This window comes from Mustela lutreola, chromosome 4 (assembly GCF_030435805.1).
Source record: "Mustela lutreola isolate mMusLut2 chromosome 4, mMusLut2.pri, whole genome shotgun sequence".
Lineage (NCBI taxonomy): Eukaryota > Metazoa > Chordata > Mammalia > Carnivora > Mustelidae > Mustela > Mustela lutreola.
The window spans coordinates 57696416-57723434 of record NC_081293.1 but is presented as its reverse complement, the minus strand read 5'-3'; the positions used below and the strand labels follow the sequence as shown (position 1 = coordinate 57723434).

Here is a 27019-nt window from a genome sequence, read left to right as displayed (position 1 = left end):
AAGAATGTTATATTAAAAAGCGGTATTTAAGCTGAGAAATAAAAAATCTCTAGGAGTTAGCCTGGCAAAGTAGGGCTTAGGAAAAAGTGTCTCAGAGTGAGGGAACAGAAGATTCGAAGCTCTTAAGGCTACAAGATCATCATTGACTTTAAGGAATTGAAAGAACTGATGTCACCAGAACATACAGTGAGAAGGTAATGGTTTGAGATTAAGTCCAGAGAGGCAGAGGAGGCTATGTTTTGAGAGGCTCTTAGAACTCCATACTCAAAGTGGGTCCTGAACCAGCTGGTCAGCATCATCGGAGACCTTGGTGAATATGCAGATTTGTAGTTCCACCTTATACCTACTGAGTCGAGGTCTCTAAAACTGAGGCCCAAACACCTGTCTTTTAACAAACTGCTGTCTGCTGCTGTGCTGAGAACTTTTGCAATTTCTTCGGAAACTACCTCAGAGGGAGGGACCTTCCCCACACTTTGTTCCTTGATCCAGAGGCTGCAATCTCCAGGTAACACTTTAGGACCTGCCGCTCAGTTCTTACTCCAACAGTACACTTCTCACACTCTCTCTGATGGAGTCACCTCAGCCTCGTAGGCGGTTCTTTGAAGCGAGTTCTGTTTTGAGGTGGAACGCCAGGCTAGTTTCTGTGGTGTCCACTGGGTCCCTGGGAAAACTCACATCTTCCTCCCATAAAGTTTGGAAATCCAGACTGCTTCCATTGAAGCTCTTCCTATCGTCCTTCTCTCTTGGGCAATACTAAATATCCTGTCATCTTAAAGGTTTCTGAGGCTGGGGGCACCTGGGTGGCTCAGTGGGTTAAGCCTCTGCCTTCAGCTCAGGTTATGATCTCCAGGTCCTGGGATCGAGCCCCGCATCAGGCTTTCTGCTCAGCTTTCCCCCTCTCTCTGCCTGCCTACTTGTGATCTCTGTCAAATAAATAAGTAAAATCTTTAAAAAATAAATAAATAAAAGTTTCTGAGGTAAGAATTGGGTATAAACCTCTGTACCCCCACAGACTCCCGAGGCTATAAGTCAAGCTCTCCAAGGGCCTCTACATAAGTTTCTGCGATTGCCTACCAACTTTCTTTAATCAGACTCTTGACTTCACATACACTCCCAAAATGGACACGGATCATCAGACTGAATTGCCTGAATTGTTTTCTAAAGTATATTTTGACTAGATACTAAAGAATATGTGTGTGTGTGTGTGTGTGTGTTTGTGTGTGTGTGTGTGTGTGTGTGCGCGCGCGCGCATGCACACGCATACTTATGTTCATGGGATAAAAATGATAGCACAAACATCTGTGTGCCCACATTACCATTATTTTTAAGACTGCTGTCTTCCTAATCCTGTCCCTTCCTCCCCTTTCAGAAGTAATCACTAGTTCAAATCTTGTGTTTTCTCTTTAAATTTTTCTTAACGATTTTTCTTCATAGTTTTACAGCATATTTTTATGTCCCTAAACAATATTGGTATGGAAGCATTTACAGATGAAATAATACAAAATCCTGGACTTACATTAAAATAATTCAAAGTGGGAAAAAGTGGAGAATATAAAAGAAATACATATGCCACTTGTTGATAATTTATTGAAGCTAAGGGTATGTGCATGGTGGCCCATTATACAGAGTCTCTACTTTGTATATGCTTGACAGTTTCCATAATAAAAAGTTTTTAAAAATATTAGTAAAATTTACATATTTAAAATTTTTTATTTAAGTAGGATCGTGTTTATATTCTTCTGCTGCTTGAATTTTTTTCTCCAAAAACTGTATCCATGATGTCGCATGTAACTCTAATTCACTCATTTTCATTTCTATATAGGATTTCACTGTAAGGCTAGAGGATTGTATTTGTTGATGTACATTTGGGTTGTTTCTAGGTTTTTTTCTTAAGATGAACAATGTTGTTATAAACATTCTAATATATTCTTCTGGTACATAAGTATGTCTAGGCATGTAATTGCTCATGGAGTTAGTACAACTTCAACTTTATGATAATAAATTTTTCCAAAGAAATTATTTCAACTTGCATTCCCATGAACATTTATGAAAGCTCTGGTTGTCCTACATCATTGCCAATATTGATATTACCAGACTTCTAAATTTTTGCCAGTCAGATAGGTATGAAGTGTTAGCTTGTTGTAATTTTAATTTTTCATTTCTGTAATTACTGATGAAGCTGAGAATTTTAAAAATTGTGTTTATTGGCCATTCAGGATTCACTTATATGAAGGACCTCTTTACATCTTTCATTCATTTTTCTGTCATTTGTTCTTTTTTTATTGAATTGTAAGACTTCTAAAAAATATGATTAAGGTACTGATCATATGACATATTGACATATAGATTATGAAAATATCCTTTCCTACTTTGACTTGCCTTCTCTAATAATTAGATATTTTTAACTTCGGTATAAAAAAGTTTTTTTGTAGTTTTGGTTTCTATAGTGTGTGTCTAGCTTAAGAAATTTTTCCTTACCTCAATATAAAATAGTCTTATATGTTGTCTTCTAAAAGTTTTGTAATTTTTTCTTTCACATTTAATTTCTTAATCCATTTAAAGCTAATTTTTGTGTATGGTGTAAAGCAGAGGATCCATTTATATTATTTTTAGATTGGGTAATCAACTATTTCAGCTTCAGTTTATTGCAAATGTATCCCCCCTCAATTGATCTATAATGCCAGCTCCATCATAAGTCTGAATTCCATAAATATGTGGATCTAGCTCTGAGCTTTCTATTCCTTTCCTGTGGTTTATTTATCTCATTGCAATAGAGTTTTCATAATCCTTATTTCCAGCTTTTTCATTTTAAGGAATTTTAGTTCTTCTTGGCCTTTTGCTCTACAATATAAATTTTAGAATCATCTTATCAAATTTCACAAGAATTTTTTAATTTATTAAGATTTTGGAGATTGCATTGAATCTGTAGACCAATCTAGGGGGAATTTGACATCTTTAAAATATTGAGGCTTCAGGGCACCTGGGTGGCTCTGACAGTTGTGCGTCTGACTCTTGATTTTGGCTCAGGTCATGACCTCAGGGTTGTGAGATCAAACTCCGAGCTGGGGGTCTGCACTCAGCAGGGAGTCACCCTGAGATTCTCTCTTTCCTTCCCACCCCCCGCTCCATCCCCTACTCATTCTCTCACTCATTCTCAAGAAATGTATCTTTTTAAAAATAAAATATTGAGGTTTCATATTCAGGATCCTAATATGTTTCTCCATTTATTTAGATTACCTAAATGGTAAGCTTAAATAATTTTTTTTCTCTGAGTCATACAAATATTTGGCTAGATTTATCCAACAGTATCTCCTTTTCACTCTGTATAAATGATAGCTTTTTAAAAAAAATTTCATCCTATGATTGTTACATAGAGAAATGCAATCAACTTTTGTATATTTTTTCTTTAGCTTTTTAAAATTTAAATTCAATTAGCCAACATAAGGTACATCAGATGTACATCAGTACATTAGTTTCAGATACAGTGTTCAATAATTTATCAGTTGCATACAACACCCTGTGCTCATCACATCACCTACCCTCCTTAATGCCCCTCATCCAGTTATCCCATCCCCCTACCCACCTGTATATTGGTTTTTCTAACCAACAATGTTGCTACATTCTAGAGATTTTCTATAGATTTTTGGAGGGGTGATCTTCCTTTCCAGTCCCGTATCTTATATTTCATTTTCTTGACTTATTAAACTAGTTAAACCCTCAGTACCATGTTAAAAAGAAATGGTGACAGTGGGTATTCTAGTCTTATTTATAATCTTAAAGGGAATGCTTTCCATTTTTCACCCTTACATAAGATTTTGTTGTCGGTTTCTTTTGTTTAGGAAGATTAAGATTTTTTAAATCATGAGTGGATGTTGAATTTTATAAAACATTTTTCTGTATCTGTTGAGATCGTTGTATGAATTTGCCCTTAATTTTTTTTGATATGGTAAAGAATATTGATTTTATAATGTTTAGTCAAACTTAAATTCTTGGGATAAACAAAATCAGTACCATCACAGTGGTTCCAAATTGAATGGATTGAAGAATTTATTCTGAAAGAAAATTAACATAGTATAACAGAAGTAAAAAATTATACTTTAAAATATCAATATTGCAAAGATTCAAGTACATTGCATCAACAAAACTAAAAAATTTAATATGTTGATTTGTTCATTCACTCAATAAAAATTTATTCAGCACTCACTATGCATCAGGAACTATTCGAGGCACTTGAAATTCATTAGTAAATAAGGCTAAGTTTCCTGCCATATTCTGTTGCAGTTGAGGTGAAGGAAATAGATGACAAACCATAAATTTAATAAATAAGTAAATTAAGGTAGTAATTTAGTAATAAGTACTATGCAAAAAAGAAAATGTAAGAGTTCTAGAAGGAGACAACAAAAAGTTTCTAGTCAACCCTATCCAAAGTAATGTACTCCTTTAAAAAATTATTTAGGGGGCGACTGGGTGGCTCAGTGAGTTAAAGCCTCTGTCTTCAGTTCAGGTCGTGATCCCAGGGTCCTGCGATTGAGCCCCACACCAAGCTCTCTGCTCGGCAGGAACCTGCTTCCTTCTCTCTCTCTGCCTGCCTCTCTGCCTACTTGTGATCTTGGTCTGTCAAATAAATAAGTAAAATCTTTTTAAAAAATAAATAAATAAATAAAAATTATTTAGGAATTGTTTTCATTTTCACTTTATTAATCTTCACTCTTAGTATTAAAACTAGCTAGATCTTGTTATCTTGATATTAACCAAGTGCTTATTTATGTTTCTCTTAAGTTACCAAGAAATTTCCACCTCGAAGAACTCAGTAAATTTTTTAAAAATATTTTATTCATTCTTTTGACAGGCAGAGAACTCAGTAGATTTTAATAAAATTTCAAGCATAGACCTATGCCCTTCCTGTACTCCCACAGCCCCATGATTGAAATACAGCCACTGGTCATGAACACTTGAGTTTGTTAACTCAGTAGCAAACAGGACATACAAAACACCAAATTCTGTTGCAAAAATCCAACATAACTTTGAGTTTTGTTAGAAAATGTCTATTATTATCTTATTGTCCCATGGAGTCCAGAGTCCAGTGCGCTCTGCCTAGGGAAGAGTCCCTCTGCGGAAGGGAGAGAGCCGAGGACTCATGAAGTAAACTACTTTCGTCTATTTTAGGCCCTCCACCCTCCACATAAGAGATCAGGCATTGTTAGACAAAGCTGGTTAAAGGCAATTCAAGGAAAGTTCTTCTTTAGCCACCAAACCTTCTTGAAGAATGAAAACAAAACAGGCTTGAGGCGCTAATCATCCTAGTATGAATTCATTCATTTACCATCCATACAGCAAACATTTTTTGGAACAGCTCTGATGTGCCATACACTGTGCCAGGAACCACATAAACAGGTGATAAACAAAACAAACATGATTATCTCCAACCAGTAGTGTTTGCTGTTCTGTCAGAGAGAGAAATACTAAACAAATAAACCTCCAAACCACTGTATAATTATAAGTGATAGATAGGTCAGTAAAGAAAACAAACATGGAGAGGCAGTAATAGGAGGTAGGATAGGGACATTGGAAGGGCTAGGACAGGGCTAAAGAAACGCTCTGAGTAATCGTTCTTTTAATGAGCATTATTGCTGGTGAGTCAGAATAACACATTCAAATTACATTTAGAAGTCGTTAATGTGCTAAAGCAATGAGTCATAACATTTATCCGAGCCATAGTTTTGATAAAATAGTAACCTAACAGCAGTAACCAAAAATCCAGTTAAATCTGAAAAATGTGTCTCTTCAAGTGTTTTCATTCCCAGGCTTGGTAGCCAGCCAGATTAGCAGATCGGGCAAGCTGTCCTGAGTGCACAAAAGCCGGGTCCTTCTTTTTCATTTGGACCTGCCTTATTTTCCCAGATCACTGACTCATTTCTGCTGAGCCATGAATCATGTCTGGCACCACTGTCGTTCTGTGTCATGAGGCTTTGGCGTCCTAAGACACACACCTTGGGCAGGGCGTCTCTGTGAAAGCATTCCCTAACATGGATAATGTTTGAAGAGAGTGTGTTTTCCTCCTTATCTTCAAAAGTCTTCAGGGAAGCTGGATAACGTTTAATACTTTTTGAGAAAGCAGCCTGACCGGTGTGTGATTTCTGAGTGGGTCACGGTGTTAAAAGTCAGAGTGACGGTTACTGATTTTTTTCCTTTGGGACTGGCTGAAGCTATCCTTGCCATCTGAGTGGCAGCACAAAAACGCTTCTGACAGAGAGTTTGGGCATTTGAATCATTCCACTTATCGCCTTCTGGCTGTCCAATTGCTCTCGATGTTTCCACTCCCATTTTGGTAAGGAAGAAAAACATTAAAGAAATGAGGTAACCTCATAATGTTTATGTAAGGGAACGTACTTGTTTATTTGTCTTGAAATAGTTATTTCAATAAAGCAAATTTGCTTTCAATAAAGCAAATATCCTATTTGCTTTATTAAATTAAGACAGGTACAGGGCTTAAAAAGTCAAGTAACATTAAAGAACAGACCAATTTCAACTCTTTTTTGCAGTTTCCTATCTATTTACCTCTGTATTTCCAAATCATACTCCAGCAGTTCTCATAATTTTTGTTCTCAGGACACTTTTACAGTCTTAAAAGTTATTGAGGCCCAAAAGAGGTCTTGTCTATGTGAATTACATCTTTAATTATCATATTAGAAATGAAAACTGAGAAATGTTTTAAATAGGCATTTCTCATTCATTTTTAAATAACAATAATGAACATGCTAATATAAACAATTTCATGAAAAATAACTATATTTTCAAAAAAATTTAGTGAGAAGAGTGATACTCTTTTACATTTCTTTTTTTCTAATATTTTATTTATTTATTTAACAGAGAGAGAGAGAGATCACAAGTAGGCAGAGAGGCAGGCAGAGAGGGGGAAGCAGGCTCCTTGCTGAGCAGAGAGCCGGATGTGGGGCTCCATCACAGGACCCTGAGATCATAGCCTGAGCTGAAGGCAGAGATTTTACCCACTGAGCCACCCAGGTGCCCCCTCTTTTACATTTCTTGTAAATCTCTTTAATGTCTGGCTAAATAGAAGACTGCTAAATTCTTCTGTCTCTGCATTCAGTTTATTATAATATGTTGTTTGTGTTGAAGCAAATTTTTAAATTCTGGCCTTATAGATATGTAGTTGAAAGAGGAATATTTCAGTAGCCTTTTCAGGTAATACGGCTATTCCTGTTCGGTACTACATCAAAATTCAGCTAGCAGTGCTTTCTTAGAGGTTAGTTGCAATATGAAATCTGAAACCCTATCAATAAATTTCCATACTCTGCTATACTAAAACCCTTTGTCCGTCTTGGACTTTAATTTTTATTATTTTTTTTAAGATTTTAGTTATTTATTTGACAGAGAAAGAGAGAGAGATCACAAGTAGGCAGAGAGGCAGGAAGAGAGAGGGCAGGGAGCAGGCTCCCCACTGAGCAGAGAGCCTGACATGGGGTTCAATCCCAGGACCCTGAGATCATGACCTGAACAGAGGCAGAAGCTTAACCCTCTGAGCCACCCAGGTGCCCCTGTCTTGGACTTTAAGTGGATAATATCATGCATTGGTAATTTGAAAAATGAGTAATATGGATTTTCCGAAAGTTGACACATTTTATTACTTAATAGTAAAAAAAAACACGTGTTAATATCATCATTTGATTTTATCAAAAAATCTTTAAGTATTGGGAAGCCCTAAATTCACAGTGGGGAATACAAATTCTCCAGAATTTTAACTTTTCCTTGAAAGCTCGAATTTTTTCATTGACAACAAAGGTATCAGTTATTTTTACTTGAAACAAAAGGCTTATTTCTTTCATTTGCGAAAAAACATCTGCCAGACTCCCAAGTCTGAATAACCATAATTTGTCAGTTCTTTCAAGTTCAAATACTGTTCTATGCATTTAATGCTTAGTTCAACTCAAAAAACCCCACACAAATGCTCTTTCATACCCTATAGAAATGCTTTGTGCTATTTCCCATTTGACCACCCAGAATGTGAAAAGGATATAGGCTCAAGGTTGAGGTTTAATAAAAGTAATGATTTGTACTGCTTCACTGGGGACATTTTTAAATTAAACTGAAAATTTTTTAAACTGTGAGCGTGGAGGTGAGGAACACAACGGCCACAAGCCAATTTTTGACAATGCCTTAATTTGTCCGGCTAAAGCAGCTGTAACAGTTTTACCTCCTGTGGCTTTTGCACCAGCAGGGTAAATGTCAACATGGTGAAAAGGCAAATATTTTAATATTATATAAAAATAGCTTTGTCTTCACAGAAAGTGAACTATACTTTGAGAACTACTGTAATATACTTGTACCACTATTGCTTGGCATATTGATGTTAACTATTTTCTATTGACTTTCTGTTCCAGAAGATGGGAGTTCAGCACCTCTTTAATAAACCAGTACTTCTGTTCCTTCACTGCCTCACTATAATAATATCACGAGGTTGTTTAAAAAATATTTTATGTGGGGCATCTCGGAGGCTCAGTTGGTTAAGTGACTGACTCTTGAGATCAGGTCATGATCTCATCAAGCCCACTCATGTTCTCGCTCTCTCTCTCTATCAAAAAAATTATTAATGTTTACTTTCTTCTTAGTATGTATGTATTATTCACTGACAATCCAGGTAGGGTAAAATGAATGTTTCCTTGTATGTACAACTATTTGTTTGTTTGTTTTGACCTGGAGTTGATTATTATCTTTTTTTTTTAACTTTTTTTAAATTAACATATAATGTATTATTTGTTTCAGGGGTACAGGTCTGTGAATCACCAGTCTTACCCAATTCCTAGCACTCACCATAGCACATAGCCTCCCCAAAGTCCATAACCCAGCCAACCTATACCTCCCCTCCTACCACTCCAGCAACCCTCAGTTTGTTTCGTGAGATTATGGTTTGTCTCCTCCTGATCCCATCTTGTTTCATTTTTTCCCTCCGTACCCCTCACAACCCCCTGCCCTGCCTCTCAAATTCCTCATATCAGAGCGATCATATCATAATTGTCTTTCTCTGACTTACTTCGCTCAGCATAATACCCTCTAGTTCCATCCACGCCATTGCAAACGGCAAGATTTCATTTCTTGATGGCTGCATAGTATTCCATTGTATGCATATACCACCTCTTCTTTATCCATTCATCTGTTGATGGACATCTAGGTTCTTTACCTGGTTTGACTATTGTGTGCATTGCTGCTATAAACATTGGGGTACACGTGCCTCTTTGGATCACTGTATTTGTATCTTTAGGTCAGATACTCAGTAGTGCGATTGCTGGGTCTTAGGGTAGCTTTATTTTAAACTTTTTGAGGAACCTCCATACCATTTTCAGAGTGGCTGCAACAGATTGCATTCCCACCAACAGGGTAGGAGGGTTCCCCTTTCTCCCCATCGACACTAACATCTGTCCTTTCCTGCTTGTTATTTTTAACCATTCTGACTGGTGTTAGGTCTCTCTGTGGTTTTTCTTTGTATTCTCTGATGCCCAGTGATGGTGAGCACTTTTTCATGTGTCTGTTGGCCATTTAAATGTCTTCTCTGCAGAAATGTCTGCTCATGTCTTCTGCCCATTTCTTGATTGGATTTTTTGTTCTTTGGGTGTTGAGTTTGATAAGTTCTTTATAGATTTTGGATACTAGCCCTTTATCTGATATATCATTTGTAAATATCTTCTCCCATTCTGTCAGTTGTCTTTTGGTTTTGTTAACTGTTTCCTTTGCTGTGCAAAAGCTTTCGATCTTGATGAAGTCCCAGCAGTTCATTTTTGCCCTTGCTTCCCTTGCCTTTGGCGATGTGTCTAGGAAGAAGTTGCTGCATCTGAGGTCGAAGAGTTTGCTGCCTGTGTTCTCCTCAAGGATTTTGATGGATTCCTGTCTCACATTGAGGTCCTTCATCCATTTTGAGTCTATTTTTGTGTGAGATGTAAGGAAATGGTCCAGTTTCTACAATGTGACTGTCCAATTTTCCCAAGACCATTTGTTGAAGAGACTGTCTTTTTTCCATTGGACAATCTTTCTTGCTTTGTCGAAGATTAGTTGACCATGGTGTTGGGGGCCCTTTTCTGGACTCTCTATTCTGTTCCATCGATCTATGTGTCTGTTTTTGTGCCAGAAGCATATTGTCTTGATGATTACAGCTTTGTAATAGAGCTTGAAGTCTGAAATTGTGATGTCGCCAGCTTTGGTTTTCTTTTTCAACATTCCTCTGGCTATTCAGGGTCTTTTCTGGTCCCATATAAGTTTTAAGATTATTTGTTCCATTTCTTTGGAAAAAATTGATGTTTTTTTATAGGGATTGTATTAAATGTGTAGATTGTTTTAGGTAGCATAGAAATTTTCACAATATTTGTTCCTCCAATCCATGAGCATGGAACGTCTTGCTTGTTCCATGGTTTCTTGGTGACTTCCTCAATTTCTTCCATGAGGACTTTATAGTTTTCTGAGTGCAGATTCTTTGCCTCTTGATTAGGTTTATTCCTAGGTATCTTGTAGTTTGGGGTGCAATTGTAAATGGGATCAACTCCTTAATTTCTCTTTCTTTTGTCCTTCTCTTGGTGTATAGAAATGCAACTGATTCCTGTGCATTGATTTTATATCCTGACACTTAACCTAATTCTGGTATGAGTTCTAGCAGTTTTGGAATGGAGTCTTTTGGGTTTCCCACATAAATTATCATATCATCTGCAAAGAGTGAGAGTTTTACTTCCTCTGTGCTGAGTCAGATGCCTTTTATTTCCTTCTGTTGTCTGATTGCTGAGGCTAGAGCATCTACTACTATGTGAAATGGCAGTGGTGATAGTGGATAGCCCTGATGTGTTTCTGACCTTACAGGAAAAGCTCTCAGTTTTTCCCCATTGAGAATGATATTTGCATGGGTTTTCTTAGATGATTTGATGAGATTGAGGTATGTACCCTCCATTCCTACACTATGAAGAGTTTTGATCAAGAAAGGATGCTGTACTCTGTCAAAAGCTTTTTCAGCATCTATTGAGAGTCTCATATGGTTCTTGTTCTTTCATTTATTAATGTATTGTATCACATTGATTGATTTGCTGATGTTGAACCAACCTTGCAGCCCAGGAATAAATCCCATTTGGTCATGGTGAATAATCCTCTTAATGTACTGTTGGATACTATTGGCTAGCATTTTGATGAGAATTTTTGCATCTGTGTTCATCAAGGATATTGTTCTATAATTCTCCTTTTTGATGGTGTCTTTCTCTGGTTTTGGGATCAAGGTAATGCTGGCCTCATAAGATGTGTTTGGAAGTTTTCCTTCCATTTATATTTTTTGAAACAGTTTCAGGAGAATAGGTATTAATTCTTCTTTAAATGTTTGGTTGAATTACCTTGGGAAGCCGTCTGGTCCTGCTCTCTTGTTTGTTGGGAGATTTTTGATGACTACTTCAGTTTCTTACTGGTTATGGGTCTCTTTAGATTCCCTATTTCTTCCTGGTTCAGTTTTGGTAGTTTATATGTCCCCAGAAATGCATCCATTTCTTCTAGATTGTCCAATTTGCTTGTGTGTAGTTTCTCTTATGTTCTTATAATTGTTTGTATTTCTTTGGTATTGATTGTGATCTCTCCCCTTTCATTCATGATTTTATTTATTTGGGTCCTATCTCTCTCTCTCTCTCTCTTTTTTGATAAGTCTGGCCAGGGCTTTATCAATCTTATTAATTTTTCAAAGAACCAGCTCCTAGTTTCTCTGATCTATTCTACTGTTCTTTTGGTTTCTATTTCATTGATTTCTGCTCTGATCTTTATTATTTCTCTTCTCCTGCTGGGTTTAGGCTTTCTTTGCTCTTCTTTCTCCAGCTCCTTTAGGTGTAGGGTTAGGTTGTGTTTGAGGCCTTTCTTGTTTCTTGAGAAAGGCTTGTATTGCTATATACTTTCCTCTCAGAATCACCTTTGTTGTGTCCCAAAGATTTTGAACAGTTGTGTTTTCACTTTAATTTGTTTCCATGAATTTTTTTCAATTCTTCTTTAATTTCCTGGTTGACCCATTCATTCTTTAGTAGGATGCTCTTTAGCCTCTATGTATTTCAGTTCTTTCCAACTTTTCTCTTGTGATTGAGTTCTAGTTTCAAAGCATTGTGGTCTGAAAATATGCAGGGAATGATCCCAATCTTCTGGTTCTAGTTGAAACCTGATTTGTGACCCAGGATGTGATCTATTCTGGAGAATGTTCCATGTGCACTAGAGAAGAATGTTTATTCTGTTGCTGTGGGATGGAATGTTCTAAATATATCTGTGATGTCCATCTGGTCCAGTGTGTCATTTAAAGCCTTTATTTCCTTACTGATCTTTTGTTTAGATGATCTGTCCATTTCAGTGAGGGGGGTGTTAAAGTCCCCTACTATTATTGCATTATTGTTCTTGTGTTTCTTTGATTTTGTTATTAATTGGTTTCTATAATTGGCTGCTCCCATGTTAGGGGTATAGATATTTAAAATGTTAGATCTTCTTGTTGAACTGACCCTTTAAGTATAATATAGTGTCCTTCCTCATCTCTTATTATAGTCTTTGGCTTAAAATGTAATTTGTCTGGTATAAGAATTGCCACCCCAGATTTCTTTTGATGTCCATTAGCATGGTAAATGGTTTTCCACCCCCTGACTTTAAATCTGGAGGTGTCTATGGGTCTATTTTTTTCTAAGATTTTATTTATTTATTTGACAGAGAGAGAGATCACAAGCTGGCAGAGAGGCAGTCAGAGAGAGGGGGGGAGGAAGCAGACTCCCTGCTGAGGAGAGAGCCTGATGTGGGACTCAATCCCAGGACCCTGAGACTGTGACCTGAGCTAAAGGCAGAGGCTTTAACCCATTGAGCCACCCAGGTGCCCTGGAGGTGTCTTTGGGTCTAAAATGAGTTTATTGGGTGCCTGGGTGGCTCAGTTGGTTAAAATGAGTTTCTTGCAGACAGCATGTCAATGGTTCTTGATTTTTAACCATTCTGATACACTGTGTGTTTTGATTGGGGCATTTAGCTCATTTACATTCAGAGTAACTATTGAAAGATAGGAATTTAGTGCCATTATATTGTCTATAAGGTGGTTGTCACTGTATATTGTCTCTATTCCTTTCTGGTCTGTTACTTTTAGGCTCTCTCTTTGCTTAGAGGACCCTTTTCAATATTTCCCGTAGGGCTCATTTGGTGTTTGCAAATTCTTTTAGTTTTTGTTTTTATCTCCCCTTCTATTTTCAGTGACAGCCTAGCTGGATATAGTATTCTTGGCTGCGTATTTTCCTCATTTAGTCTCTGAATATATCGTGTCAGTCCTTTCTGGCCTGCCAGGTCTCTGTGGATAAGTCTGCTGCCAATCTAATATTTCTACCGTTTTATGTTACAGACCTCTTGTCTCAAGCTGCTTTCAGGATTTTCTCTTTGTCACTAAGACTTGTCAGTTTTATTCTTAGAGGGAAGGGTATGGGCCTATTTTTATTGGTTTTGAGGGGAACTCTCTGTGTCTCCTGGGTTTTGATGCTTATTCCCTTCACCAAATTAGGGAAATTCTCTGCTATAATTCATCCCAGTGCACCTTCTGTCCCTCTCTCTCTTTCTTTTTCTTCTGGGATCCCAATTATTCTAATATTGTTTCATCTTATGGTATCACTTATCTCTCAAATTCTCCCCTCATGGTCCAGTAGTTTTTTTTCTCTCTTTTTCTCAGCTTCTTTATTCTCCATTATTTGGTCTTCTATATCACAAATTCTCTCTTCTTCCTCATTTATCCTGGCAGTTAGAACTTCCATTTTTTATAGCATCTCATTAATAGATTTTTAAATTTCAACTTGGTTAGATTTTGGTTCTTTTATTACTCCAGAAAGGATTCTCTAGTATCTTCCATGCTTTTTTCAAGCCCAGCTGGCACCTTGATAATTGTCATTCTGAACTCTAGTTCTGACATCTTACTAATGTCTGTATTGATTAGGTCCCTAGCCATCAGTACTGCCTCTTGCTCTTTTGTGTGTGTGTGTGTGGTGAGTTTTTCCACCTTGTAATTTTATCCAGATAAGAATAGATGAATGAGAGAACAAAATACTAAAAGGATAGCAACAACCCAAGAAAAATATACACTAACCAAATCAGAAGAGACCTGAAACCGGGGGAGAAGAAAGGAGGAAAAAAGAAAAAAAATTATATATAGATATAGATATCTGGTGAATAGAACAGAAACACACACTTGATTTTGGATGTATTTTGGTCTGTTAGAAGAAACTACCTCCCAAAATGTTTAAAAAAGAAACACACACACACACACATATATATGGAAATAAAGGTAAACACGATGAGGGGATGGAATATGACTGTAAAGATGAAAATTTAAAAAAAATTCTAAAAAAGGAATTGATAAGATAGGAAGTTGGTTGAAGAAAGAAAAAAAAAAAAAAGAGGAAAGAATGTGATCAGCCTGGAGACTAGAACAAAGCCCTGCACTAGATTTAGGGTATATTTTGATCTATTAGAAGAAACTGTATCCCAAAATTTTAAAGAGAGAAAAACCTTTATGTATACAAAAAATAAGGTTAAATAAGGAATAGAATATGACTATAATAATGATTTTAAAAGGTGTTTTAAAAGATATTGAAAAGATAGAATAGTTAAAAAACATTAAGGTAAGAAAGTGGGAATTTTTTTTTAAATAGAATAAGAAAAAATAAAATTAAAAAAACTTAACTTTGAAAGACTAAATAATCATGGGGGGGCGGGAAGCCATTAATTCTATGTGTTGCTTTCCCCCAGCTCTGCAGTTTTTCAGTTTTCATTGATCAGTGAACTTGATATTTGCTGGATGTTCTTGCTAATCTTCTGGGGAATGGGCCTGTTGCTGTGATTCTCAAATGTTTTTCCCTGAGGAGGATTTGCACTGCCCTTGCGGGGGGCCAGGCTAAGTAATCTGCTCAGTTTTGCTCTTGGTAGCTTTTGTTCCCTGAATGCTTTCCATGCAGCTTTGGAGGATGGGAATGAAAATGGCGGCCTCTTAATCTCCAGCCCTGTAGGAGCTGAGAGCTCAGGGCCACACTCCTCAGTGCGCCCTCAGGGAAAAGCCATCAATCATTCCTGTCTCCCTTGTCTCCAACTGCTCTCTGTGCTCACCAGGCCTGTTACTGAGCATTTCTATCTCTGGTGCACAGCCCCTTTTGGAGTCCCCAAACCCAGGAGATTCCTGCAGTGCAGTTCTGCACCAGTCTTCCCAGAGGAGGAAGGAGAGGATCTCCCCGGATCTGCCACTTGTGGGGTCCCTGCAAAGAGCAGGGGTCCGAGTGTGTCTTGGATCATGGTTTAAGGTAACCCCGAGCTGAGAGCCCATTTCTCAGCTTCCTCTCTGAGGCCAGCTTCCCCTATTTGATACCTGGCAGCTCTACCATCTTCAGACACCCCTGGTCTTTCTGTAACCTCGTGGGTCCTGATACCACACCACAAGGGCTCCACCATCCCCACCCCTCCACACCCACAACCCCCACTTAGCCTCTGGAGTGATGTCCCTCACTCAGGACAGCGGAGTGGAGCAGACTTCTAAAAGTTCTGATTTTGTGCTCCACTGCCCTACTGCTCAGTGGAGTAGACTTCTAAAAGTTCTGATTTTGTGCTCCACTGCCCTACTGCTTGCTGGGAGCCAGCCCTTCCCCCAGCAGTCTTTCTTCCCATGTATCACCTCAGATTCACTTCTCCACATATCCTACCTTCCAGAAAGTGGTCAATTTTCTGTTCCAAGAATTGCTGCTCTTCTTCTCTTCGATCTCCTGTTGAGTTTGTAGGTGTTCAGGATGGTTTGATAACTATCTAGCTGAACTCCTGGGACCTGATGATATTTAGGTCTCCTATTTCTCCACCATCTTGTGCCTGCGCGCTCTCTCTCTCTCTCTCTCTCTCTCTCTCTCTATGTGCTTAGTTCTGTGGTCCTATCACAAATTTGTCTCAATTATCCAATACATTTGTAAAGTGTTTCCTAAATATGCAGGTGAACCATCAGGCCCATTTGTTTCTCTCTAGAGAATCTTTCCAGAATCCTCTTCCTCTTGTTCTAATATGGAGAAGCTGCTTACGCAGCCAGCAACTCGGTCTTCATTCCAGGGTATCCCCTAACTTTCAGAAGAGAGGATGCCTCTCACGGTGGGGCTTTCTATGTGCATTTCCCAAACTTGAAATCAGTTATCCTATTTTAAGTTCTCTTCCCTGTTATTAGCATGTTTCTACATCCAAACTTATGTCTCCAAATTCTGAAACTTACAGTGTTGTACAGCACAAATTGGCTTCTTTCATTGACATCCACAAACAGACACTTGATTTTCAGATTTCTTGACTCTCCTGGCTCCTCAATCTGCTTCCCACCTTGTAAAAGTTTTCAAGATCTCAGTACTGCTCTCATCTCCCTTCTCAATCTTTTGGTTCTTGTACTTTTATATCTTTTAAAAATATCTTTATTCTCATTTTAGGGACATTTCAGGAGGGAAGTAAAGGTAAACACATGTGCTTAATACATCATGTTTGACTGGATGTTCACTGTATTTAGAACTACATATGCTCTGAGGGTTTGTTCATATAAGCTCCTCAGGGACTTTTTCTTTTTAATGTTTTATCTATTTATCTTAGAGAGGGAGAGAGAGTGTGAGCAGGGGAGGGGCAAAGGGAGAGAGACAAGCAGATGTCCCAGTGAGCAGGGAGCCCAATGCATGGCTTGATCCCAAGTCCTTGAGATCATAGCCTGAGCTGAAGGCAGACACTTAGCCAACTGAGCCACCCAGGTGCCCTGTAAACTCCTTGGAGTCTTATTGAGATTTATGCCTTGGAGATTTACAAACCCAGTTCAGTAGCTACATATAGCACTATCACAACAGATCAAAAACTGGCATAGAATTTGGTGAATTTAATACCAAAATTCTTACAAAATATTAACTATCAATTCTTTCTTCATTTAGTCTTTCAACACATGCAACACATATTTCCTGAGTATCTACCACATGTCAGGGCACTGTTGTAGTTGTTGGGATTACATTGATGAAAAAAACAAATAATGTCCTGTCATGGACACTTTACAATTCAGTGGTGGGGGCCCTCACAAGAGCAAAGTGAACTGATTTCAGATAATAGGTTCTGTGAAGATCCCTGCCTCTGCCAACACATGCCATTCCCTCTGTGTGTCTCTGTATTTACATAGGGTTTTTCTCTTCTTAAAGAACCCCATTCATACTGGATTAGGACCCATCCTAGTAATTTCACTGTAACTTGCTTGTGTCTGCAAAGACCCTCCTTCCAAGTAAGGTCATACTTCCAAATACTTGCATTTAGGACTTCAACATATCCTTTGGGGAAAGATAATTCAATCCCTAACAACCCACATATTTTAGAAAAACACTCCAAGTTCACTATTCTGTAACTTTCTCTTAAAATTTTAACTATATATCTTGGGGTTCTTTCCATATTGATGCATAGTGATCTTTCTCAATCTCTTTCCACAGTTGCAGAGTGTTCCACTATGTGGCTGTACCATAGTTTATTTCAAAGGACCCCTGGTGTTGGACACTCAAGTTCTTTTTAATATCTCACTATTTAAATGAGTAGCATGTACATTTGTCATTTGTATGCATGCAAGCGGATCTGTGTGAGAGATTCCCACAAGTGGGATTGTTGGGTCCAAAGATAAACTTGCCTGTAATTTCAGCAGATATTGCCATATTCCTTTCATAGCGGTTGCACCATTTTGCATTCCTACTAACTGTAGATGACACTCATCAAACTTTTAGAGTTTTGTTAGCATGTAATATGATAAATTGCATTTCTGTACAGTTTTGATGTCTTTTTCTCTTATTATGCACCTCCACATTTTAAACATTATTTTTTAAAAGATTTATTTGTTTATTAGAGAGAGATGGAGAGAGACAACACATGTGCATGAGCAACAGGGAGGTGCAGAAGGAGATGGAAGGGGAAAGAATCTCCAGCAGGCTCCTGGCTGATCACGGAGCCCATTGCAAGGTTCTATCTCACAACTCTGAGATCAGGACCTAAGCCGAAATAAAGAGGTGGATGCTTGACTGGCTGAGTCACCCAGGCACCCCTAAACATTATTATATGTATTATTTTATATAAATTTTTGGCCAAAAAACTATAATAAAAATTTCTAACTTCAAGTGTGTGGAATCAAAATGAAATACCATAACCTATGGAAACATACTTGGGTTATTTGTCAAAGTTGGGCCACTACTGAAGAATATGACCCATCTTCCTTAGTCTGACGACTCAAGTAACCCATCAAAATAATTTTCATTTAGTAGGTCAGATGCAATTTCATAGTAGGGAATGATTGCACTTAACCTCATGAACTTTTAATATCCCTTAGATTGTCTCCAGATAACCAAAGGAGCACTTACTTAATGCATAGTATGGAAAGCTGTACATCTTTTTAGGAGAAGCCAAGTTCCACCACAAAGATCTAGTTCCTTGTGGTTGTCTGGGTTTACTTTCTCATCCATATGCTTTTAGTTGTATCATTCTTTTTTTTTTTTTAATATTTTATTTATTTATTTATTTATTTTAGAGAACAAGAGTATAAAAGGAGAGGGAGGAACAGAGCAAGAGGGACAAACTCAATGTTGAGCATGGAACCTGACTCAGGGCTTGATCTCACGAACTTGAGATCATGACCTGAGCCAAACCAAGAGTCGTACACTTAACCAACTGAGCCTCCCAGGCACCCCACTCAGTTGTATCATTCTTGATAGGAGCCATTTCTCAAATTTCTTGCATAAACTGTCAAGGTAGCTTGAATATAGCCAACTCTCCTTATTGTTACAATCAAATTATACCATTAATGTTCTGATTCTAAGTTGTCACAGTTTTCCTCTTAGGGAATATCTGGAGCATTTATGTTATTAATTTTCACTCTTTGGTCATGTACAATATTCCCTTCTTTGCAGGTGGTACTGTGAAGGAAAGGAGCTTGAAAATTCCCCAGACATTCATATTGTCCAGGCAGGAAATCTGCACTCATTGACCATTGCTGAAGCCTTTGAAGAAGACACAGGACGCTATTCCTGCTTTGCTTCTAACATCTATGGGACAGATTCAACCTCTGCTGAGATTTATATAGAAGGTAAAACAAAATACTCTTATAGCATGGCCCTTATTGGTAAGACATATTTATAATAAATATTTAGCAAAGGACTACTATACCATGCATTCTTCTAGGCAGTGGGGATAATAGCAGTGAGCCAAACAGACAAAAGATCATGAACAGATGGAATTTGCACTGTGGTGAGAAAGAAAAAAATAAGTGAAATAAATAAATTAAATATATAATATGATAGGTATACAAAATGGTTCTGATCACCAATTCCAACCTGTATGTGGTATGTGTGTGGGTGTCCTACAATTTAACTCAGTTCTAACATCACTTACCTGGATATAGTGTTAGATCCAACAAGCTAAAGGTTTAGTTCTGTAAGATGGATCCTACCTCACTTCAGATGCCAATCACAAGTATTAGGCCCCCAGATAACCCACAACTTCTGTCTCACTTAGTTACAAATTGGAGGTTTCCACAACCCCCTCCTTGGGTTCAATTAATTTGCTAGAGTGGCTCACAGAACTCAGGGAAAAGGATATGATAAAGAATACAGATGAACAGCCAAATGAAGAGATACATAGAGTGACGTCTTAGGTGGTCTGGGGTGCACGAGCTTCTGTACCTGTAGAATTGGGTTGTGTCACTCTCCCAATGTGAATGCAGTGGTGCATTTGCCAACCTGGAAGCTTTCCATGCTACTGGGATTTTACGGAGGCTTCCTCATGTAGGCATGATCAATTATTGTCTCCATTTCCTGCCCTTCTCCCCTCTTAGGAGGCTGGGGGTGGGGGGGACTGGAAATTCCAAGCTTCTAATCATGGCTTGGTCTTTCTGGAGCCAACCAGAGTCACTTCATTAGAGCCAACCAGAGTCACTTCATTAGAACAAAAGATGCTCTTGTGCTCTTATCACTTAAAAGTTTATAAGAGTTTTAGTTCTATGGGGTTCAAAGACAAATATTAGAACAAGATATGCTCATGACTTGGGAAATTATAAGAGTTTTAGCAGCTCTGTGCTGGGAACTGGGGGCAGAGACCAATAGATATATTTTCTGTATCTCACAGTATAGGTAACACTACCTAAGAAATAGAAAGCAAGAAAAAGGGATAGGAAATACACATATGTGTGCATATTTGCTTGAGTGTGCACATGCATGAGTGTGTGTGGGGGGGGAATGGGGGCTGTCGTTCTACAGATAGCGTAGTCAGGGAGGACCTCACTATCCAGGTGACATGAGTGAAGACCTGGAGGAAGGCAGGGAGTGAGCCACAATGATATTCAAGGGAAAACTACTCTAAATGGAGAAATCAGTAGTACACTGACCCTGAGGTGGGAGTGACCCTGTGTTTAGGTATAGAGATGAACCAATGTGTCCTGGATGGAGGAAACAAAGAAAAAAGTAACAGATGAAGTCAGAAGTTCAAGGTGGGGTAAAGTGGGGAGGAGACAGGTAAACAGATCATGTTGGTCTTTGTAGGTCATTGTAAGGACTCTGGCTTTTACTCTAAGGGAGATGGGAAGCTGTAGAGGATTCTGAGCAGAAGTGTGACATAATCTGACAGCTTTTAATGAGGTCACCCTGGCTCCTGATTAAGAATATACCTCAAGGAGTCAAGGGTAGAAGCAGGGAGACCATTTGGGAGCATTGGACAGGCATTTACATCAGCATCAAACTTATATGACTAACTTTAGGGAAGAAATCATTTCATGTTCCTTATATATTTACCTAATTTTTTTTCCATTTTATCTCATCTCTGAGTTTTTTCAGAGAATAGACAATAGATAAGAATAAAGAACTATTCTTTAGCACTTTTATCATCTATAATACCTTATGTATGCCTTGGTTTTAGCACTTAAATATTGTATTATTTTGGTACAAATGCTCATTCACCAGCTAGATTATAAAGCTGGTACTGTCTCATTCCTTTTTATATCTTTAATACCATATGTAATACCAAATATATAGTGAATATTTGATAAACATTTATTGAGTAGATGCATGAACAATGATAATAATGAGTAATGCACAATAGATATGTGTTGTATGTTTTTATCTGCAAATTTTTTTAAGTATAATAAATACCACCAGATTTAGCTCAGTTATATCTTCCTGGAATTCACTATCTTGAGAAGTAAAGTCAAGATCAAAGCTTTGCTAGCTGTGCTGAGATTGGATTGCTGATTTTTTAAATTTGTGGCAATAGGGCTTCAAACACCCCCACTCCCAAGATGAAGTATGACTTGTTAATATTAGGGTTGGGCGGAAGAGCATCCACCTACACCTACAATGTTCCGAATCCAATGTAATCCCTCCTTTTATTTAATCTGTGTAGGCCAAAAGCAAGAGGATTTATGGACAGCATAAAAGGTCTGCAAAAATGGCTCTGTTAGAGGCATAAGCAGGTGTTTTAAATATAAGTACATTTGATATTTAGGCCGGTTAATTTGAACTTTGTCACTAACTGGCCATGTGACCTTGAACAAGTCTTTCAACTACATAGGATCTGTATCTCATCTGTCAAATTGGGTGTTAGTGTAGGAAATCATTGAGTTCATATCTAGGTCTGAAATTCTGTAGGTCTTCAAATGCCTAGGAACTGGTTTAAGAAATTATCGTCTTTAAGATTTCATGTCTTGTTTTTACTTTTCCAGGGGTTTCTTCTTCTGACTCAGAAGGGGACCCTAACAAGGAAGAGATGAATCGGTAATTCTAATTTTCTATCTTATGGCTTTAGCATCCTCAGATCCTAAGAAAGTTGCTATTTGGTTTAGTAGAACTTGAAAAAGGTGGCTCCAGGGTCTGACCTCAAAAAGTAAATATTGAGTGGTTTTAGAGAACTCTACTTCTTTTGCTTTAAGTCTTTCCTAGAAGAAGAATTTTAATATTACCAATATTTTAAAAATGAGGCATCACCTGTCATCATACTTATATCATCATGCTATATCATACTTATATCTACAGAATAAAAAGCAAATAGCCCAGTGCTTCAAAAAAATTCATGTTTTGTGACTAGATATTAGCATTCATAAAGACACAAAACCTGGTTACCTTAAATTATATATGTGAGTGATGTAAGTCATAACCTTTTTGTTAGACAATTATACTTAGTACTGTTTTGTTATTTATTTATTTATTATTATACTTAGTATCCATTCTTTACTTTCCCAACCATGAGTTAAGCACCTACTCTACACCAGGCACTTCATTAGACACAATGTATAATAAGAAAAATCAAATGCTTCCTACTTTTGAGAGGTTCACAGTCTACTAGAGGGAAATACATAGCAAATATAGCAAGAGATGTATACCAAGCATATAGAAAGCAAGTAATAACGTGTAATGATATAACCATGGGCAGGGTGTATTGGACTTGGCACAAAGGTCTCTTTATTGGTTGGGAAGGGTCTGGAAAGGCTTCACAGAGCTGGTGACCTTGAGCTGAGTCTTAAAAGAGCAGTAGGTGAACACCCCCAAACAAGGACGGAAAGAGCATTTTCAGGCAGAGGAAACTGTAGACAGAAGGCATGGGACCTGAAACGGATGCAAATTCCATTCTCTGAGATTACCTGAAACAAACAACATTTGGAAGACTGGTTAGAGTTGTTGACTTGTGTTTGCAAATTCTGTCCTCCCCTACAGAGGGAAAGCTCCTTCAGGGCAGAGATCATGTCTTAGTCTTTTCTTTTTTTTTTTTTTTTTAATTTTATTTTTTTTAAAGATTTTATTTATTTATTTGGCAGACAGAGATCACAAGTAGGCAGAGAGGCAGGCAGAGAGAGAGGAAGGGAAGCAGGCTCCCCCACCAAGCAAAGAGACCAATGTGGAGCTCGATCCCAGGACCCTGGGATCATGACCTGAGCTGAAGGCACAGGCTTTAACCCACTGAGCTACCCAGGCCCCATATCTTAGTCTTTAAAATACCTTTGTGTATGCTTGCCTTGGAATAGAAACAATAATTTGCTTTTAGTTTTTTCACAGATATGAAAGTTCATAACCAGAGTAAATGGCTTCTCTCTTTTAACTCTTTCTTATTGTTCTCGTGGCTTTTGGTCAATTCCTACTTCCTTCCTGCCTCTTTATGCCAGCCACCTTCTTATGGTTGCTCCAGCTCTTTTCTCCCTCTCATGGCCTCCAAACTACAACCAGACATTTTCTAAATGATAATTCTGACCCTCTCATTTCCCTAACTTAAAAAAATATATATATTATCAATGGGAAAATAAAAACCACGCACAAGGGGCGCCTGGATGGCTCAGTCAGTTAAATGTCTGGCTTCAGCTCAGATCATGGTCCCAGGGTCCTCGGATGAACCCATATTGCACTGGGCTCCTTGCTAAGCAGGAAGCCTGCTTCTCCTTCTCCCTTTGCCTGCTGCTCCCCCTGCTTGTATTCACTCTCTTTGTGTCAAATAAGTAAATAAAATCTCAAACAAACAAACACAACATGAACAACATTTAAAAAAATTAACATGACATACAAAACCTGATTGAGTAGAATATCAACCAGGCTTTCCTGCTTCCTCCTCCTCCTTTCTGCGACCTCATGTTCCCTACATGGCTCCTGTCTCATTCAAACAATGTATAGTTTATGTTCATCCCTTTGTTCAAGTAGTTCACTCTGCCTGGAAAACTATGTATCCTTTAAGACAGTCAAGTTCTCTAATAAACTCTTCCTCCACCGCACATTCCTAACTTCTTCCTCAAGTCTCTCATAACATGGTTTATAAGCCTCATGGGTAGGAATTTTAATATACAAACTTGAATAAGTAAGAAATATCTCGGTTGATTATTTTCTTTAAATCTACTTTTGGTAGTTAGGATTTAGCTTCAGTTCTGTGTAATACACACCCTAAATGACAGTAATGTAAATAAGAGAGATATTTATTTCTCACTCACATAAACATATGGATTTGGCTGGTAGAATGGCTCTACATTTCACTGGGTTCCAGTGGCTTCCAGCTTCATTTCATTCTAAGGGATAGCTTCATCTTAGTCTCAGATTACAAATAATGAAGGGCATTCCCCACCCCCTTCTTAAGGTCATTTCCCTTAGATCAACATACATCACTATCCTTCACATCCCATGACTAGAGAGTAGTCATGTGGCCATTCCTAGATTAATGAAGGTCAAGAAATGCAGTCTTTATTTAGAATAGCCATATAAAGAAATCAGGAATTCTATTATGTAGAAGAAGAAGATGGATGCTTTGGGGACACAGATAGCCTCTGCGTCACTACATAATTCTGTTTCTGAGACCCCACCCTTCTGGGCTGGGAAAAAAATTCGATCACTCATTATTGGCCATCCCTTTCCTCCTCCACAGCTGTACAAAGATGATATATATATATATATATATATATATATATATATATATATATATAGACATGGACATTGTGTTTGATATTAAACACTGCTCTAATCATCTTACATGAATTACCTTTTTTAACCCTCACAAAAAACCTTTGAAGTAAGAATTATTTCCACATTTTAGAGATAAAGGAGCTGAGGAAGAGGGAGGTAACAACTGGACAAAAGGGAAGCCCATCCTGTCATCAGTCATCAATCCCTATGGGATATGGGAGGGAGTCTTATCTCCCAGACCTCAAGGACCCTTCACGTCCAGCGCTTTGTTGCCTCCTGACATGCTGGGGGACTGATATCTTAAGTAAGACTGGGAGTCTTTTAATTAGAGGGGTTGCCATCCCCTCTGAACTCTGGTTCTCCCTCTTGTCAGACTCTCTGACAAGATCCTCAGACCTCTCTCTTCTTCACAGCAAAACTAAAATAATCTCCCCTCCACAGTCTTCTTGTGACTACTTCCTGGCTCTCTTGCCCTTCAAATAATCTTTTTAATTTAATTTAATTTAATTCACGTAAACTTGAGCTTGTTGACTCAGGCTATTTCTGCTTTATGCCACGCCAACATGCCAGAAGCAAATGTTTATGAAGCCTGGACTTTTACTTGGAATGAAAGGGGGAAGGAAAATACAACGACAACAAAAATCTCAAGTAATTATCTTCTGTAATTGTCTTGCTTGAATCTCCGTTAGTTATGAATATTCTTAAGTCCCCAGCTGAGGGCAACTAACTCAAGGACAGTAGTGGCATCTTACCATCTTCCTGTTGACATTACCTCTCAACATGTATAGTAAAAAGGGGCACCTGGGTGGCTCAGTTGGTTAAGCTTCTGCCTTTGGCTCAGGTCGTGATCTTGGGCTCCTAGGATGGAGTCTTGCATCCAGCTCTCTGCTCAGCAGAAGTCTGCTTCTCCCTCTCCCTTTCACTCTCTCTCTTACCCTCCCTGTGCACTTTCTCTCCTTCTTTCTCAGATAAATAAATAAAAATATTTTTTAAAAGTGTATATTAAAGAAGTGTAAGCATTTGTGGAATATTGTTGGACAAAAAAGTTCAGTACATCTAACTTGTAACAAGTGATGACATTACTAGCTTTTCTGAAAGAATTTTCAAAAACAATGACAGGTCTGTTTTAAAATCTATATTTTAATCATTTCTCAGAATCCAGAAGCCAAAAGAGGTATCATCTACTTCCACTACTTCTACAGCCATTCCTTCAGCAGCACCCCAAGCCCAGCATGTGGTGGCCCAGCCCAGGGTGTCAGCCGTCCAGCAGGTATAGAGTCTAAGTGAAACACAGGTGCCATGGACTGTGATGAGCAGGCACTGTGACCATGGCCATCCTGTATGGCATGATTGTATTCTCTTCTGTGGCAACCTCATGACTTTGGGCAACACACTTCCACCATCATAATAATGGTGTTTCTTATTGTTGTGGGAACATATTCTCTAGCTTCATAGGCAGATTTCACGGGAAAAGAAACTCTTTACTAAGTAGTCTTGATATTCCAGTTTAATGAAGGACATTAGTTAGGTATACAAAGAGCTGTCAGCTCTCACACTGGCCCAAGCAGGACACTATATCATGAAACTCAGTTTCATGGAGCTGCAAATAATTCTACTTTCTAAGATAAAACAACCAGGAAATGATTTTTTTAGAAAGCATTTAATGCTCTCATCCTTCAAGTTAATGATGATTATGATAATGATGGTGATTATAATGCATGCATATTGTAAAAACATTCAAAAGATATAGAAGTATATTCAGTAAAAACCTTAGTCAAGATATGACTCCCATGCTCCAACTCCTCAGAGGTACCTTTTGTTAATAGTTGCTAGCAGATAGTTCTAGGCATTTTCTGTGCATGTATATGAATATATATAATATTTTTAAAATATGAAGTCATACTAATCTAAGTGTATTTGTAATATGTTATTGATATATTTATTTTTGTATGAGTAAACATATTAATCTGCAACTTAAAAAAAAGTTCAAACAGAGTTTCTTATTTAATCCATTTAATAATGTAGAGAGGTCACATTTTAGTTCTAACCCAGTAGTTTTCAAGCTGTGGTATGTAGAGACTCAGGTTTTATGGAACTTCCTCAGGGGTTTAGGGTTTATTATAACCAGTAGAGCTCTCTCTGTATGTTGAGGCTGTGGGGATAGACAGCACTTATTCATAACCACCATGACCTAGAAAGAAATACAATCAATTCAGTATCAAATTTGAAGTCTGTGGTTCATGGACTTAGAAAGGTCAGTCTTTTGGTTTTAGAATAATTGCATATACAAAATGCTATAGACTTGTTTTATCTATCATCTAGGTAGTAATCATGGTGACAATGAATCTATTGTTGGTTCCCTTCTAATAGTGTCAGAGCCCTACCAACTATCTGCAAGGATTGGATGGAAAACCTATCATTGCAGCTCCTGTGTTTACAAAGGTAATCAAAATATTCCTTCTTTCTGTCATGGCTTTAAACAAAGCACAGTACCCCCACAAAATTGTAGGATCCAAGATTTACTGACTTAGCTCAGGATTTTGGTCTTTAATAATTACTAT

At 37.9% G+C, this 27019-nt stretch overlaps 1 protein-coding gene across 1 annotated transcript in view; it reads left to right on the top strand.

Moving 5' to 3' along the window:
- The window catches only part of MYPN (myopalladin), a 103341-nt gene that overhangs the window by 18196 nt on the left and 58126 nt on the right, over positions 1-27019 (top strand). The window contains exons 3-6 of the mRNA XM_059170113.1: positions 18948-19123; positions 21749-21800; positions 25614-25728; positions 26829-26900. Of these exons, the coding sequence (XP_059026096.1) occupies positions 18948-19123; positions 21749-21800; positions 25614-25728; positions 26829-26900 (415 nt within the window). The remainder of the gene's footprint in view (positions 1-18947; positions 19124-21748; positions 21801-25613; positions 25729-26828; positions 26901-27019) is intronic.